This window comes from Apodemus sylvaticus, chromosome 4 (assembly GCF_947179515.1).
Source record: "Apodemus sylvaticus chromosome 4, mApoSyl1.1, whole genome shotgun sequence".
Lineage (NCBI taxonomy): Eukaryota > Metazoa > Chordata > Mammalia > Rodentia > Muridae > Apodemus > Apodemus sylvaticus.
In genome coordinates, this window is record NC_067475.1 from 32,195,584 (window position 1) to 32,212,561 (window position 16,978).

Consider the following 16,978-nt stretch of genomic DNA (forward strand, 5'->3'; position numbering starts at 1 on the left):
TATCTAGATACTTTGTGCTGATGCCACCTCCTACAGGACAGATGGTTTTTATCTTCAAGCAACAAGAGTATTAAAGGAAGAACAATCACTCAAGGTGATGGTTAGGTCACTGTCAATGTGACAGGATCTAAACTTGTATGGAGCTTGGGCTGTGGAGCATGTATACAGGGATTACTTGGGTTGCCTTAATTGAAGTGGAAAGACACAGCACTGTCTCTGCTTCCTTACTGCAGATGCAACACAACTCAAGCTCCTGCTGCTGTGACCTTCCCTGCAATGATGGACTGCACCCATCAACCAAGAGCTGAAATAAGCCACCACCCTGGTAAGTCACTTTGGTCAGGCTCTTGCATCACAGCAACAAGAAAAGAAACTAATGTCCTCGATATTCAAATTCACACTCAAAGTCTTCAGAGAGATAATATTTAAAAAATTAAGCAGGATGGTTACAAGAAACATAGAAGAACATTTTCTGGAAAACGTCATAAGTGTATTTTCCTAATTTCCTTGATGTAAGAGGTAAAGCTTATCACCTCTTCTGCTTTTAGGGAGTTTGCTTTCACCTGAGGCTATTAACATCATATATAAGTTTACATTAAGCAAATGGCAATAGGAAAGGATATACACAAGTGTCAAGGTTCACAGATAATTAGAAAGAACTTAATGCGATTGACAGACACACCAAGGCAGAGGCACAATAATGAAGCTTCCTACAGAAAAAGCAGAAACACTAAAATCCAACTTGCCCAAAAGACAAGTTGCCCATGTTTCTTTGGGAAACATGGAGGGAAATGAGTTTCGAAGAGAGATAAACTTGGGTTTAAGTTCTACTTCTGCCTCTTGACTGATATACACTCTAGGACAAATTATCTAATGGGTCCATGCCATAATTTCTTCCTTTGTAAATGGGTGTGGTCAGTCTTGGTCACAGAGGCATCAGAGGAATTAATATATGAAATGACAAACATGAGTAGTTGCTATCACTTATACTTGTGTCTGGAAAAGAATTACTTTTGGATGAGAAATCCCAATTGTTTCTTCATTATGAAGTAAAGATGTCAGAGTTTAGCATCTTAAAGTTCTGCAAAGGTTTCTTTCTTTCCCTAGTTCATCCAGCACAGAACCAGCACAGCAAGCTTAGCTTGGCTCAGTCAGCTTCGCTCGTCTGTCAACAAGATTCTAAGGTTCAAACTGAGCTGACAATTGCTGAAGGCGGATGGAACAAGACAGGCTGTGCAACAGCATCAGATTTCACACCTCTGAGGGTTCGAGCTACCAACGAAAACATCATATCGCTGTCAGTCAAGAGTAATTATAGGGCTTGGTGGACGCATACAAGTAAAACAGTCAGTCACCGAAGGGTCTCCTGGCTCTTCCTCTGGCTACAGTTAGTAGACCTGCTTGATTCTATGACTTGTGAATACTTGAAATGAACTTCCTTTTGGATAGAAGGAGAGACTGTAAGACAAGAGGGGGACATTTGGTTCTTTTAAAATCCTGAAGTTATTTTCCAAATTCATATCTAAGCGTTTGTGTGCGTATGTGTGCGTGCATGCGGGGTGTGTGTGTGTGTTTGATTATTTGTATTTTAAACACATAAAATATGGGCTAGAAAGATGGTTCTGCTGCAAAGATCAGAGTTTAGATTCCCCCAAACACACATAAAAGTCAGTCAGGTCTGAGTACTGGATAACCATCACAGATGGGGAGCTCAATGGGGAGCTCACCTAGTCAATCTCGTGAGCACCGGGTGTAGTAAACAACCCTGTCACAAAATCCAAGGTGGGTTTCAATTGAGGAAGGTACTTTGTGTCAATCCCTGACCTCTATTCATGAGCCTTTAGGCTGACACACATACACACACAAGGTATCCAAAACAAAAAGTACAATTTCATAGTTAGTAAACACAATGGTCAGGCACATCACTTGAATGAATACAGTTGTAATATCAGAACTAGAGGCCTAAACCATCTGTAAAGAGTTTAGTAGAGCTAGATTCTGAAGCATGCAACCTTCATGAGAATAAGAGTAGACAGAGAAATGGACAAATTCATAATCATAAAACCAAACATTTATAAGCACAGATTGCTCCATTTTGGCTGTTTATAAATATTTTTGTCAAAATGGTCTAAGGCTTAACAGCTTACTGTAGAGTAAATTGATATGTGAGATCTAATTCAGGCTGCATTTCAAGTTTTAAACTATAAATGGCCTCAGTATGCAAAAACATAGAAATTTCTCTAAAGCATATAATTATGCATATCCACACACTCTAGTGTGATAGAGCCAAGTTTCCCAAAATATATTAAAGATTTAAGTGCAAAGGTGATAAGTTTTATCATTAAATATGGTGTGTTTTTTATTTTTATTTTTTTTTATTCCTAAGAATATTACTGCAAGACAGTAACAAGAAACAGGTGAGTCTTAGCAAGAACAAGAGACCGTGAGCGATGCCACCCTCCCCTGGGCCAGTCGACATATTGAGGATCACTGCAGCATGCCTACTGCTGCCCTTCATACTGAGTGCTTCTGATAATAAAATGAAAGAGAAGGAGAAGATGCCCAGCAGGATGCCAGGCTACACCACAGCACCCAGGAGGTCGACCAGAAAGACTTCTGGAAAACTACCTTGATAATAGGTTTTGTGCCAATGGTTGTCCATCAGAAACAAGCTCATGGACTTGTCACACTACCTGCAGGCTTCACATGGCAAAAAGAGAATGAAAACAAAGGCACTCATGGCTAAAATAGTAACACCCCTTGATATCTACACAGGAGCTACTTTCTTACTTGTGGCCATAGCTGGGCATATTTTAATGACACAAAGTAGGGAATAAAACCTAAAAATAGTTTCGCATGAACTGTCAGACTTCAGTTGATGGAAAAGAATGAAAAGGGAAAACTACATATAGAATAAAAAATGATGCTTAAATTAGAAAATATCACATTACCAGACATTAAATTTGCCAATAATCGGATAAGTACATTGTTAGCAAGTTTATCTAATCATAACAAGGTCACCATTCATTTTTATTTATTAAGCTATAAGCAATGCCATAGACATTGCATATAAAGCATATAAAGCCACAAAACAAAATCAGAAGAAGTCAGAAACCTCTTAAAAATGCTGGATGGGAGGCTCAACAGGATTTCATTATGAGATAATTTTACCCAAAAGAGCCGCAGGCACAGCATAAGTAACAAGGTACAACTCCATTGTATTAAAAAAAAAACAAGCAAAAAACAGCTGCATAGTCTATATATTTACTTCCCTTTCTTGCAACTACTAGAGTAGCAGTTACTTTTCTATTGCTGTGATACAACACCATGGCCCAAAGTGATTTATGGAAGAGGTTTACTTTGGAAGAGTTCATGCTGGTGGGAGGCATGGCACCAAGCAGCCGCATTCTGACTCCCTCCAGCAACACTGGACCTCCTAGCCCCCAAGGAGTGCCACCAACTGAGGCATAAGTGTTTAAATGCTTGAGCCTAGGAAAGACATCTCTCACTCAAACTATTATAACTGGTTTCTTTTAAAAAATTATTTATTTACTATATGTAGGTACACTGTCACTGTCTTCAGACACTCCAAAAGAGGGCATAAGATCTCACTGCAGATGGTGGGGAGCCACCATGTAGTTACTGGGATTTGAACTCAGGACCTCAGGACCTCTGGAAGAACACTCAGTGCTCTTAACCGCTGAGCCATCTCCCCAGCCCTACAACTTGTTTCCTATCTGCTCTTCATGTAAACATTTTGCATTATCTTCTACTCAGCATGAAGACACACAACCACAGCATCTCTTTGATATAGTCTGCTATCCCCATCATGACATGTTTGAAATGAAGTCAATGTAGAGTGGGGGACTATGCTTGCTTTACAAGGTGGCCATTTTACATTGACTGATCAAACTTTCATGGTGTATGATTATTTATGCCAGGAAATGTGATTTAACCATGGTCTGCCTCATGTGTATAACAGAGGTACGTGTTATAGCGCACTTAGAATTCATAAAGAATAAAACAGAAAGCTGAAATTACCCAAAGTTAGAATTTATCTAACTGAATATTAATGTCACATGCCTTAGCTGTGTGGATTTATGGAATTAACCTCTATGAAAGTTACTTTCATCGTTGGAAATGGAGCTTGTAATTCTATGAACAAAAATGAAACTTTGTGAACCAAGTGCCTAGACTATTACATAGCAAATAGTTGAGGCTTAATATGGTCTTTTTTTCCTTTATATACAATAAGGCACACATAGACTCTTAGCAAAAAATCTAGGCTAAGAGATAGCCTAAGAACATAGATAATATGCCTATTTGTTGTTTTAATGACTCAAAGAGGAAATCCTTGTATCATGAAGGTCGCTGTCATGCAGGCATGAGCATTAATTTCTTAGGCTGTATGGCAAGTTCAAATTCAGCAGAGAGATGCCTTAAACACAGTACTCCCTTTGTAACCTTGAGAGTTTCCTCTGGGGCACTCATGTTTTGTTTTGAGTTTTAAAGACAGACACTTAAATAGGAAAGCAAGGAGTAAAGGCTTCTAGATCCGGGGCGTGCTGTCTGCCTAATATTTAGCAAGAACAGATAAGTCAGTCACAGAAGCAAGATCATCCAAACATGATTCACGACCCATCCTTGAACGAGGCAGGAAGATTGCGGAAGGTATTTCAAAGCCAATGCTTCCTCTGATCAAGTCAACAAGGCCTGTGCTAATCCCTCTCCCTGGACTATGCTGGGCTTCAGAGAAATTGGCAATGGGGAAAGTGTAAAACCTGCAGCAAACTGGTTATCTGGGATGAGAAACTAGCTCAAGGCTAATGACCATTGCTACCGAAAAGGCCTGGTGCACACTATAAACACTGGGGTCAGACGGCAGATATCCAGGATATTATTCAAAAATGCATCAAGCTCAAAGCTGACAAGATAATCTATTCCTGGGAGTGCGAAGCAGCCTGGAATGCTGTGGCTATGACCTACTCAAGGAAAGACAGGAGCACAAACTTTCTGAGGGCCCTTTCTTGGGCTCCTTGTGCCGGCAAGGCTCCAACAGACTTCAAAGGGAGCTCTGCCGAAGGAGAGAGGATTTGGCCTCGGCGCACAGGGGGTATCGATTCCATGATCATGTTGCCGACTACATTTGGCGGACCTGGACAGGCAAATCCAAATGGCTCAGATACGAGTTGAAATGCACGAAGAGAGAAGTGTGAGATACATTGGAGACTTGCTCGCAAAAGGAACCTCAGAATTCCAGGAAAAGGTCTCAAAAACCAGAAGCCTCGTGTGTTATCCCAAAGTCTCGGGGCAGGAATCAGTGTGTGACAGCATAAAAAAAATAAAGCCCGCCTCCAACACTGCAATCTAGCATCGTACATGATAGCTAATCATGTAATAAAGGCATAACTTTCCACATTTAAACATTCATAAAAGGTCAGTCACCTTTTCCTACATGAACTTTCATCCATATTTTTGTTTTTACAAGGTTTTAACATACACGGATTCTTAATGTAAAGAGCCAAAATCATTAGATAATACTTACAGGAGGACCTGTGCGGCAGGAGCCAGGAGAGATGAAAAAGAGAGAGAAAGAGAAATTAGTGAATGTGAATGTTAAAATTAACTAACAGATAACAAATCATCACCATCATCATCATTATCATCACAATTTTAAGAACACAAAGAAGACTCAGAACACAGAGATTTTATTATATCATAAACCTTTGAGATGACAGGGAAAAAATGAAGTTATAGGCAAATTGTGCTCAGAATTTGAACAAAGTTTCAGGCTCTCCAGAGCCTGCTCACGTGACGCCAAAAGGTCCATGAAGCTGAAATGAAAGTGTAACACATAAAAGCCTATGTAACATCCCAGTCAGGAGAATTCTGATTGCTTCTGATGGACCACTAGAGAACCAAGCTCAACAAACGCACTCAAATCAGCAAGGCCTAGCGTTTGCTGAAGGCACTCCTTGAAGAACGGCCTTCCTTCAACGTTTCTGCCAATGCATTAAAGCTCAGTCCTAGTGTCTCTAGAGGTTTAAACCAGAACACAGGCAGAAACCCAGAACATTCCTGTATTTTGTATACTATAGGCTCCAAACACCACCTCACTAAGTAACTAGGCAGAGGAGAGGCGGTTTTATCTCTTCTATAGGACTTCTCATAAGCACATAATTTTCTTCCTCCTCCTTAATCCTCTTTCTTTTGACAAAAGAATATTTTGGTGGTTGTCTGACAAGAATGTTTTGTCATTTCTTTTCCCTCGAAACTACTTGGGGGTCGGGAGAGAGAGAAGGAAGCACAGGGCAGATGGGGCAGGACGTGTGTGTGTGGGGGGGACAAATGTGAACAAACTATCCTAAGCACATATGCATGAAGATGTGATGATGAGCCCCGTGACTCCGCATGCTGACCTAAACGATCTGTTTTTAAAGGGCATGAAAAAGTCTCTATTGTAAACTCTGTCCTTTATGAAGGGATACCCACCCAAGTCTCCAGCCATCGGAGAGGCTTATGGACAGCTCTTGAGAATACTCAGAACTCAGCAGTCATCCTCCCCAGTTGGTGAATTTTCACAATTCCTTTGACTTTGATGTTTTTCTTTGAAAGGGCAAGGGTAAATGAGATGTCCCAAATTCGGCCCACTGCATGACAAGCTAGGGTTCTACTACTTCAACCCTCGGCCAGTGATTGTTGTAAATATTGGTATGTTCTACCATTTGATAGTGGGAGATCCCATTTCAGAGAATGCTGGAGTCACCATGTAAAGAACTGATGCTTTCTTAAGAAGCCATCTGGATATCAACCCTTTTAAAATCTCAGATTTCTTAGAGCAAGAATAGTAACCAACCTCTCTTACTGTTCTATCTTGGTTTCAAAAATATCTTCATTTGGCCTTTGTTGTTTCACTTTACCTATAGGATCTCATCCCACAAACTTGGAGTGGGATTCAAGACAACGGATTACAATAGCCCTGGCCAGTTGAGTCCGCTGATCCATCATTTCCTTAGTGACAACATGGAAACTCCAGACAGATCAATGCCACTCTCACCACTGAAGTCTGTGGCTGTGCCAGGAGCCCCTCCCACTATCTGTAAGAACAGCACATTGGTATGACAAACTGTGCCAGTTCGGTAAGGTAATAGAGCTTTCCAAGGTGTTTTTGTTAGAGTACTGAGACAAATAAATAACCCCCATGCTGGCCACACAGAGAGGACACATGGGGATGTTGCTATACCACATATGGATGAGAACCCACCAAGGGACAGACACTGGACAGAGGTTTGACCTTGATCAACAAGCAAGCTGAAACTGGGGGACAGGGGTAGTTATTAAACCCTAATGGACAATGTTTCCCAATGCTTCTTTCTTAAGAGTTTGTTATCATAAGGATTTGTTCAAGGTCTATAATAATTCTTACAAGGTGTGTATATGTTTGATACTTGTAATTAATGGGAACAAACATAGCTACTGCACCAGAACTTGAGTAGCATAGGGCGGACGCTCACCAGATTCTCCTCTTCGGCCTCTCTTTCCTCGTTTCCCTGGAGGACCTGAAATATAAAGGATACTTTGTAGCATAATTTCATTTTATTTCTGGTTGCATAAGGGTTGCTGCATAATTTCTATATCTTTGTTCACTGCCTTTTCACCCCCAGCTTCAAGAAACGGACCAGATGTTGATGAAGGTCACTACTCTTGCAAGCTTCAGCAAAGCTAAGCTCTATTTCCTCCCTAAAGCTGGTCTAATCAAACATACTTAAGAGTCAGAATTTCATTTCATCCCATTTACATACCATCAATACAGAAAAGATTTGCTAAGCAAGCAGTTGAATCGTTATATTTATTTTCTGAAGGTCTCAAATGATAAGAACCAAATCTATATGACTATTGCTTGTTTCCAGTCAGGTTCAACATGAATCTTCTGAAAGTATTTGGATAGCAATTAATTAAATGCATAGGCAAAAAGGAATACAGCTTAAAATATTTCTTTTAAATGTGAAGATAATGGAATTCAGTGATTATCACTTGGATCAATTCATGACTCCATTAAGTGTATTACCTGTAGGTTGTAACTTTAAGTCTGTTTTTTCTAGATAGACAAGATCATTATCGTTTAACGAAGAGTTAGTCTTAATGATGATGCCATTTAAAAGTCAACCAAAAAATAAAGAAAGAAAACAAACACCCCAAATACATTTTTATTCAGTGAGTTGCCTATAAGGACAACCAAGCTAGCGTTCATACATCAGACGCGCTGCATCTAATTCTAGCCATTTGCACTTGAAGACATTGTTCTCAATTACACAGCTTCTGTCTGCATTTCCTTGGGTGAAAATAGCTTCTAGTGAATTATGGCTCGAGTGAACGGAAGAGAGTAATCAACCCACAATGAGGACTGAGGGCTTATAAGACTTGCTGGGAGAAAAAGCCAAGGAAAACACAGGGCTGCCTGCTGCTAAAGAACAAACTGCTGAGTGGGGCTGATGACTTCTAAACTCTGGAAAGTTCCAGGGACACAGCCAACTGTCATCATGATTCTGACTTATCAGCTCCAAATAGACACTACCATAAGCAGAGGAATCATTGGTGGGCCACCCAACTCTCCCAACCCCAGCCTCGCACAGAAGTGTGGCCATCTGTGTTGATAACAGGGTAAAAACATAAATAAAAAGCAATAATATCAGTTGAAGATGTTAGGAAATCCAAATTTACAAGCAAAACCCAAAATAGCAGTACACTTTAGGATTTCTTTCTGTATCTTGGAATAAAGAGAGAATTCCAAGCACACTCAAGGAATTCTCAAAGACTGAGACAGAAAAATTAACTAAATAAATACATGTGGTAGTGCTTTTACTATATAAGAAAATATGAATTTATATACTTGCACAAAATCATGAATACAAGGACTCTAATATTTATAACTCTTCTTTAAGATTAGAAATCAGACCTTTGTAGTATAAAATCACTGAACCAAGGAAACTTAGCAGGCTCACTTGTGACAGACATGGTAAACTTTAGAAGCCACCTTTGAAAAGAAGAGTATATATATATATATATTTATATAAATATATATATATATGTATATTTAAAGCAGGGAATTTAGGAGCCCGAGAAATTGATTTAAGCTTCAACTGACAAACAATAAAAATACACATTTAAATTCACAGAAGAAGCTTAAGAATATTCACAGGGAAGGAGACACCATCAGAAATACCAGAGTCTACAGTCTGAGGCATCCTGATGAACTGCCTACTTACAAATAAATAACAACTATTTATTCACTAGGAATAACTTATTTTCTTCTCTTCTCTCTATGAAGATGTTCCCTTAAAATAGCAAAATGCATGAAGTTAAAACAGTATTTTTACTAAGTATTTTAAAGAGTATCTAAAATAAGCTGAAAAGCATCCTTGAAAGATAAGGCATAAGAGTAAGACCCACCAAGCAACGTTATCTTCTGGAGAACACCCCCACCACCACCACCCCCCCGCCCCAGCAGCACAACACTGTTTCTGAATATGTCTGCCTTGAATATTCAATCACAAATCCAGAAACCAATCAAATGCCACAGAAACTGTGGAACAGAGGGTAATGGAGCAGAAGACATTTGCAAGGTGGCACCCATTAAAGCTAACAGGGCTTTTGAAGAATATCATAATATTTGAGAGACAGTGAGGCCAAACTAGATTTTTAAGATGAAAGTTTAAATATGTTGAACCTAGAAAAAATATTGGCTTGAAGAAGAGTATATTATAATGACAACTGGCAGCAGACGTCTACAGTGAGACCCTACTGCTGGAGATAATACACGTTTTGGATTCAGAGATATCCATCTTAAATTGACCAGGAAACTTGTTCCATGCTGGGACAGTTTCACCATACTGGGAAGTGCTGAGTAGGCTGTTGGGGGGAAGGAGACATCAATGGTCTTATCCAGCACTGGACTTTGTGTGCTACAATATTTACTGTGTCAACTAATACAATAGCAACACAGCAATTATGGGTTAATTAACCACTTTTTGATTGGATCTGGGACATGCTGTGAAAGAGAGGAGGTTTGTACCTAGTACTATAATTCTGATCAAAAGCCCATGGCTGAGGAACTCTTGGGGCCTAAGACATAGGAACTAGGGTAGGACCTTCTATTGTTAGTTTGTTAAATCCCCATGCCACTATAATACCTTCTAAATGTTTATGTCTATACTCATAGACATTGCCTGCTCTCAACTTTGGTCAAGTAAGTGTCTTTTTGCAGTGGACAGAAGTCAATAAGAGACTGACTGTTCAGTTCTAAAAATGGGCTGTTTATATGAACTCTAGCACCACCAATGTTTGAGAAACATCATGAAATGGAAAGATATTAAGAGGGTATGGTGGAGTAATATGAAATGTTGTGTTCTGGGCCTGACAGCTGCTGTAATAATGAGCCCTCTGCAGCTGTGGTTGCCAGTACAAGACCTATGCAATCTCAAGCCAGCCCAAATCCACCACAATGGGGACATAGATGGGGCAGATAATCCCCAGGCCCCACCTTGCTGAGGAGCTACCAGCTATGGATAGCTTCTAGGAGAGAGAATCATTCCTTATTGGAGATATTGCCACTGATATGTTTCCCATACTCCAGCAGGTGGCTCATACCCATGAACTTATGGGCAGCTCTAGCTGGACTTAATGGGCTATTTTTTAATACTCCATTGAGAGGGATATATGGGGATATGCAGGTATCTGGAGCAAAAAGGGGGTTAGATATGATCATATTTCATTGTATAGAAAGGTATAAAATTCTTAAATAAAAAATGATAAAGACTGAAAAGTAGCAATCCCATGGAATTCTTGATTGCTGAATTAACTCCTATTGTGCTTCTCATTTTAATCAACAAGACATATTCAAGAAGTTGACTCTCATTCAATCGTCTTGATTTAAATAGTTTTAAAAACTGAGGGAGGGGAAGCCAGCCAAGCAGGAGAGGAAGAACAAAGACAGACCCCAGAAAAGGATGCTTATTTACTGAGCTTGGCGAGAGCCTTGAGAGACAATTTTCAGTGACTTCTATTGACAGAAAGACACGTCTCTGCAAAAGGGACTGGTTTCAAGAATATGAGTGGGAAGAGACAGAGACAAAGCCAGGGAACTCTCCCAGCAGGCACTTCATGAAATGAGGAAGGGGGCAGATAACCAGAAGGGGACAAGGACCGATTATTCTCCAGGATGAGTAGATTCAGGACAATGAATACAATCCAGGCCTCATGGAGATCTTACAGTCTTTGCAAAACTGTAATAGACAGACTGAGACAAGACAGAAATTGGCTTTTAAAAGATAGCTGTAATGCGAATGCTTTTTAAGCCAGTTAGTAGAAACTCAGCTGTGGACAGACCCAGCTCATTGCTTTCACAGAGAAGCCCTCTGAGCAAGTCAGTCTTTCTGGCTGGCCTGCCTCCATAAAACCTGACTGTGGGCAAGCCTGTAAGGCATTTTCTTAAATGGTGATTGATGTGGGTGGGGCTATGACCATGGTGGGTGGGTCCAGCCCATTGTTAGTGGTGACATCACTAGGCTGGTGTTCAATAAGAAAGCAGGCTGAGCAAGCAATTACAAGCAAGCCAGTAAGCAGCACCCCTCCATGGTCTCTGCATCAGCTCCTGCCTCCCTGTGCCTGTTTGATTTCCTGTTGTAACTTTCTTCTATGTAACAGCGTGGTCAGGAAGTCTAAGCCAAATAAACCCTTTCTTCCCCAAGTTGCTTTTGGTCATGGTGTTTCATCACAGCAACAGAAACCTTAACTAAGGCACTGGTCACCAAGACAACTATTATTTGAACACTCCTAATGGGCACTGGGAGTGTGCTGCTAGTTGTGAGTCTAGACATGTCAATGTGTCTTCATGTGCCTTGAGGGTAGGAGACTGCCGGAGGCAGCTGAACACTCCGTTTCATGAATTTACCAAACTTGTCTAATCTGAGCCCTAGGCCTTGCACCTGTTGACTCCTCTCCTCTCCTGTCAATGTTTCCAAATGAAGCTTAAGAAATCTTTCTCAGTATTCTAAGGAGACATTTTCTCATGGCTTTATTTGTACTTCATAAAATCTTTTTTCCTCTTATAAACACACACATCTTAGAAGTGTAATTTCCAGGAGCTTGGGTATTCTTAATTGGAGAACATTAGAGAAAACAAGGAGGAGAAAAAAACAAAACAAAACAAAACACCCAGAGCAAACAACTCGCAAATAGATACTCTTATTTAAACTTCTGTGGGCAGAAACATAGAGATGTAAAGCAAGGAGCTGGAGACAGAGCCACTGGTTACAGAGAAAACAAGCATGAATCACCGCACAGACACAGAAGGCCTCTTGGCACAATCACATGGGGTAGGGAGACCTATAGGAGATGTGACCTGTGCTGCGATGCTCCTCCAGGCACAGTCCCCTGACCAGGACCTAGCAGCTGCAACTGGCTGTTGGTCGGGAAGCACCTGCCTGTCCTCAGAGGAGATGGTGGGTTATCCTGCTTGAGCCCACCCTCTTCTTCCTCTGCTGGCTAAATCAGGGTCACTTTCAGATCTTTGGATCGAGCTTACAAGCAGCCACAAACCAATTTCAGAATCTTCCCTACAGGCCTCTCCTGCTTGCTCACTCAAATCCCTTCACGGCATCCCAACACCTTTCATTCCATGATTAGAATCAAGAGGTTTACACAGCAAATGGCTGAAGGAAGAATCCCAACTGAAATGCACCCCCTCCCTCTAGGATCACAAAATGTCTCTGTTACGCCCAGGAGCTCACACACAACCCAAACAGTTCCGTACTGTGTTTGACAGCCAGGACCCCCTGGTTGTAACTTAATCAGCTAACGTGGGTCTATGCAGATCCACATTTCCGTATGTGCTCTGTACAAGTTCCCCCACAGCAGACGAGGGCCCTTCGCACCACACTTGGCGCTGGGACTTGTCCTGTTGTGGCTCACTGTTAAACCCACACTCCACAGACTAAGAGGCTGGACTCAGTCAGGGAGCAGGAACTTCCCAGGATGCTTTGCGTTGTCTCTCCAGCCTTGAAGGCTGACTGCTGAGGCTTATCCTTAGTCTCCATCACTCTGGAGAAGGAGTCAAAGGTCATCTCTAGCAGTTGACCCGGAGCTGCTTGCCTCATTAAGCTTGCAAAGAATACTACATGGTCTATTTGGTAAGTGTTAGCTTCACTTCAGAGCAGGTGACATCTGTAAACAAACAGTTTTTTGTATTATTCATGAGATTTATTTCCCACGATCTGGCCCCACCAATGTGTCTTCTGCCTTATGTGATACAGGCTTGGTTATCTTTCATATGTGTTGTTTTGTTTCAAATTCCCTCAAGTTTCTAACCTTCACGGGACAATCTATAAAAGAAAGGTGACTCTAATAAATAATACACAATTTAAAGTTACAGTGGAGTCCCATAACTCAAATATTCAGATATGCAAAATTTGCTTGTTAATTCATGCGGACAAAACACTTTGGGGTTGAGCGTCAAGGATTAATCCTCTCCTTGTACACAACAGGCAAGCACTAGGCCATTACACTAGACCCCCAATACCAGCATATATTAAAAACAGTGAGTCCGTTTTAAAACTTGGAGAAATATCTTTTTTCTCAAAAGGCAAGAGATAACCTCACAAATGTTTCAAGGGCTCCATTCTTATACACTGTTAGACTAATACAAATATATAAGCCAATAACCTGCCAGGAAAATTGCTTACTGTATTACAGGGTCGTTTTGCTTAATTTTTATTTGAGATAGTATCTGACTACAGAGGCTGGCCTGGAATTTGCTACAGAACCTAGGCAAGTTACAAACACCCATCCTCTTACCTCAGCCTTCTAAATGCCAGGATTGGAGCATGAATCACAGCAGCAGGCTACCCTTCAGTCATAACAACAAACCGGACATCTCTATGTCCTAAGAAGATCGTATGTTTTGAGTAAGTTATGAGTAGCTACAGTAATGGCCCTTTACAACTATAAAAGTTGATCCTTCAATGTGCTTAGAGAACTTTTTAAAGTAAAATATACCAATATTTAATTTTGTGTGTTTTTAAAAATGTGTTATTTTCAAACTTTTATAGGAAATTTTTGATAATTCAATACAAAACTTCTAAAACTTTAAAAACATTAAGAAATTATGTTCAGTGAATGAAGATTCATTTTGGTTTGTTTGATTTGGTTTTCTTTGTTGGTGGTGGATTTTTGTTTGTTTGTCTTTGCTCTTTGCTTTTTAATGCATTGGGGTGTGGTTCAGTCCTGGAGTGTTTGCTCTTCCTGCACCAAATCCTGGGTCTGATTGCTCACTCTCCACCCCACCCCACCTCCATCAAACAACTGTGATCACTGCACGGTATCAAGAAAGGAAAAGAACTCTCTTAAGTGCCAAATAAATGTAGATTCACTAACGGTAGACCGTCTAAAGTCAACTGAGAGGTTAAATACATATTTAGCCTTTAAACGTAAAATACAATATATTCTTGGGAGAGTATCCAAAAACAGTTTAAAAGTCACTGGTCTAGAAGAAAATGGAGCAGTTATTCCAGAAAACACTTATTGGGTGAATTCTTAAACAGCCATGATGCCTTTCTGGCAAAGGAAATTTGTATTCTTTTCACAAAAACTATCAGACTCTTGTTTTACCTGCTCATTTTCAAGAAGGTAGGGATTTAATAAAAGTCATTTGTAATGTTTTAAATAAATGCGGGCGACACATCAGAACTGCAGCAAGTATAGCTCTTGCAGCTTCCCTACGGGAGGCTGACGTTGATTTCTGACCCTCCTAGGCTTCCACAAGCTACTCCCATAGCTACTTATAGCTAAAGACACACACATAACTACACACACACACACACACTCACACACATACACACTCACACACACACACTTACACACACACACTCACAGTCACACACACACTTACACAGACACACACACTCACAGTCACACACACTCACAGTCACACACTCACAGTCACACACACACAGTCACACACACAGTCACACACACACATACACACACTCAATCACACACACAGTCACACACACGCACACACACACACTCAGTCATACACTCAATCACACACTCACAGTCACACACACACGTATACACACTCAGTCACACACACAGTCACACACACACAGTCACACACACACTTATACACACACACAGTCACACACACACTCACATACACACACAGTCACACACACTCACACTCACATTCACAAAACAACCAGAGACTCAGAAGAACATACTAGAAATCACTGTACAAACAATAGAAAGGAATGTCTAAGCCCAGGGCAAGCAAATTTCTAAGGCTTTAACATAGTTTCTTTCCATCTAGTCCAGTACATTGTTACTGTTTTTAATATTTAAGGTAATAAATATGGAGCCTCCACTAGAATCTGCTCCACTGTAAACTGTGTGATCCTGTGTAGCTCAGTGACTGGAATGGGGGCTGACGGAGCACAGTTGTTATTTCTATCATCCTGTGCCCCCATACAACGTGTTTCATTATAATGGTCCTACAGCGTTTTGCCCCACGATCCTACAGGGGATTTATCATGACAGCTTTTTTAAAAGCTTCTATTTGCAGGGGAGAGAGCTGTAAGACATCAGGGCATAGGGGCAGAAACAAAGTGTGCATATTTATAAGATTATGCACCACCTAACAAGGGTGGTCATGTGTCTATTAAAAGTTAGTTACCAGGCTCATGAAGAATAATTAAATGAACTTTTTAGATTACATGTTTTTAGTGAAATCTGTGATGGCTGACAAATCTTTTAAAGGATTTGTAAACAGAAAGAATGAACCAGATACACAATGGAGAGAGATGGTAATTTGAATTATTTTGTTTTATAGCTTGATTATCATGAGACAATCCCATAGAATGAAGTGGTTTTAACTAGGTCCTTGTAATATGATGCCCTGTGGCATTTGAGGGGGGGAAAACCCTGCAAATGTTATTACAGTATATATAGAAGCAATATGATGGTGTCTGCTTTATCTCTCCTGGTTTTTTGTTTGTTTTTTAATTTAGCAATAGGTAGGTGTTAGAACCCAATCTAAGAATGGAGACATGTGAGAATTCTGAATGCCTGTGGGAAAACAAGACAAGAGTCCTGTGACCTTAGTTTCTTCAAACACAGAATTATTCTTGGGATGATTTTTGTGTTCTTCCAAGGTGTAGTGGGTAGGACTGAGTTTACTCCAGGCTGTTGATATTCCTGTGTCTCTGTGCAAAAACGTGGTTTTTGCCATATGAAGCCTGACCTTGTGATTGTGCACTTAAAATGGGTGACTCTTCTTAACTCTCAGAGTATAAATTGTCTGATGCTCGAAATAAAGTTGGCTATTGTAGGTGACTTTAGTCTACCTCTTTTTTTTAGGCCCTACTCTCCCATGTTCATGCTGCCTACTAAATTGGTAAACGTGTAAGGCTTGATCTGTGCCTTTTAAAACAAGAAAGAAACCACTCCAATTAAGGTGATTAGGGTATATACATAAAGTAAGTTTCCTAAACAAAGAGTTATTGTGCGACATCTGTTCAATAGACTATATTTTCACGCATACTTTCCTTCTGTCCTTATCTCTATTTGAGTGGTAATGAAAATGAAGAAATTGAGATTCTTAATCCATTTTGACATGACCCATATTCTATCCGAATAGATATTTGTGAGTATACATGACCTAATCAGTTCAGTCATCTCCTGTGAGCAGGCACCTCATTACACAATCATTATTAAGGAATCATTAGGTTCTGCTGGTACACTTTGAAGTCAGTTGCTAATACTAGAATGAGGAAAGATTACTATGAATATATTAAATCCTCTAGGCGCATGACTGAAAGTGATTGTTCTATGAATGTGTTATGCAGAGATAAACGTGGGCATATCTAAAGCAATTCTGGACTATTAAAACATTTGAAGTCAAAGAATGAGTGGCGCATGCTATTAG

The 16,978-nt window shown here is 40.3% G+C and overlaps 1 protein-coding gene across 1 annotated transcript in view; it reads right to left on the reverse strand.

Annotated features, from left to right (window-relative positions):
* The window catches only part of Col25a1 (collagen type XXV alpha 1 chain), a 397,132-nt gene that overhangs the window by 190,654 nt on the left and 189,500 nt on the right, over positions 1-16,978 (reverse strand). The window contains exons 3-4 of the mRNA XM_052179247.1: positions 7,515-7,559; positions 5,546-5,553 (exon numbers count right to left, since the gene is read on the reverse strand). Of these exons, the coding sequence (XP_052035207.1) occupies positions 5,546-5,553; positions 7,515-7,559 (53 nt within the window). The remainder of the gene's footprint in view (positions 1-5,545; positions 5,554-7,514; positions 7,560-16,978) is intronic.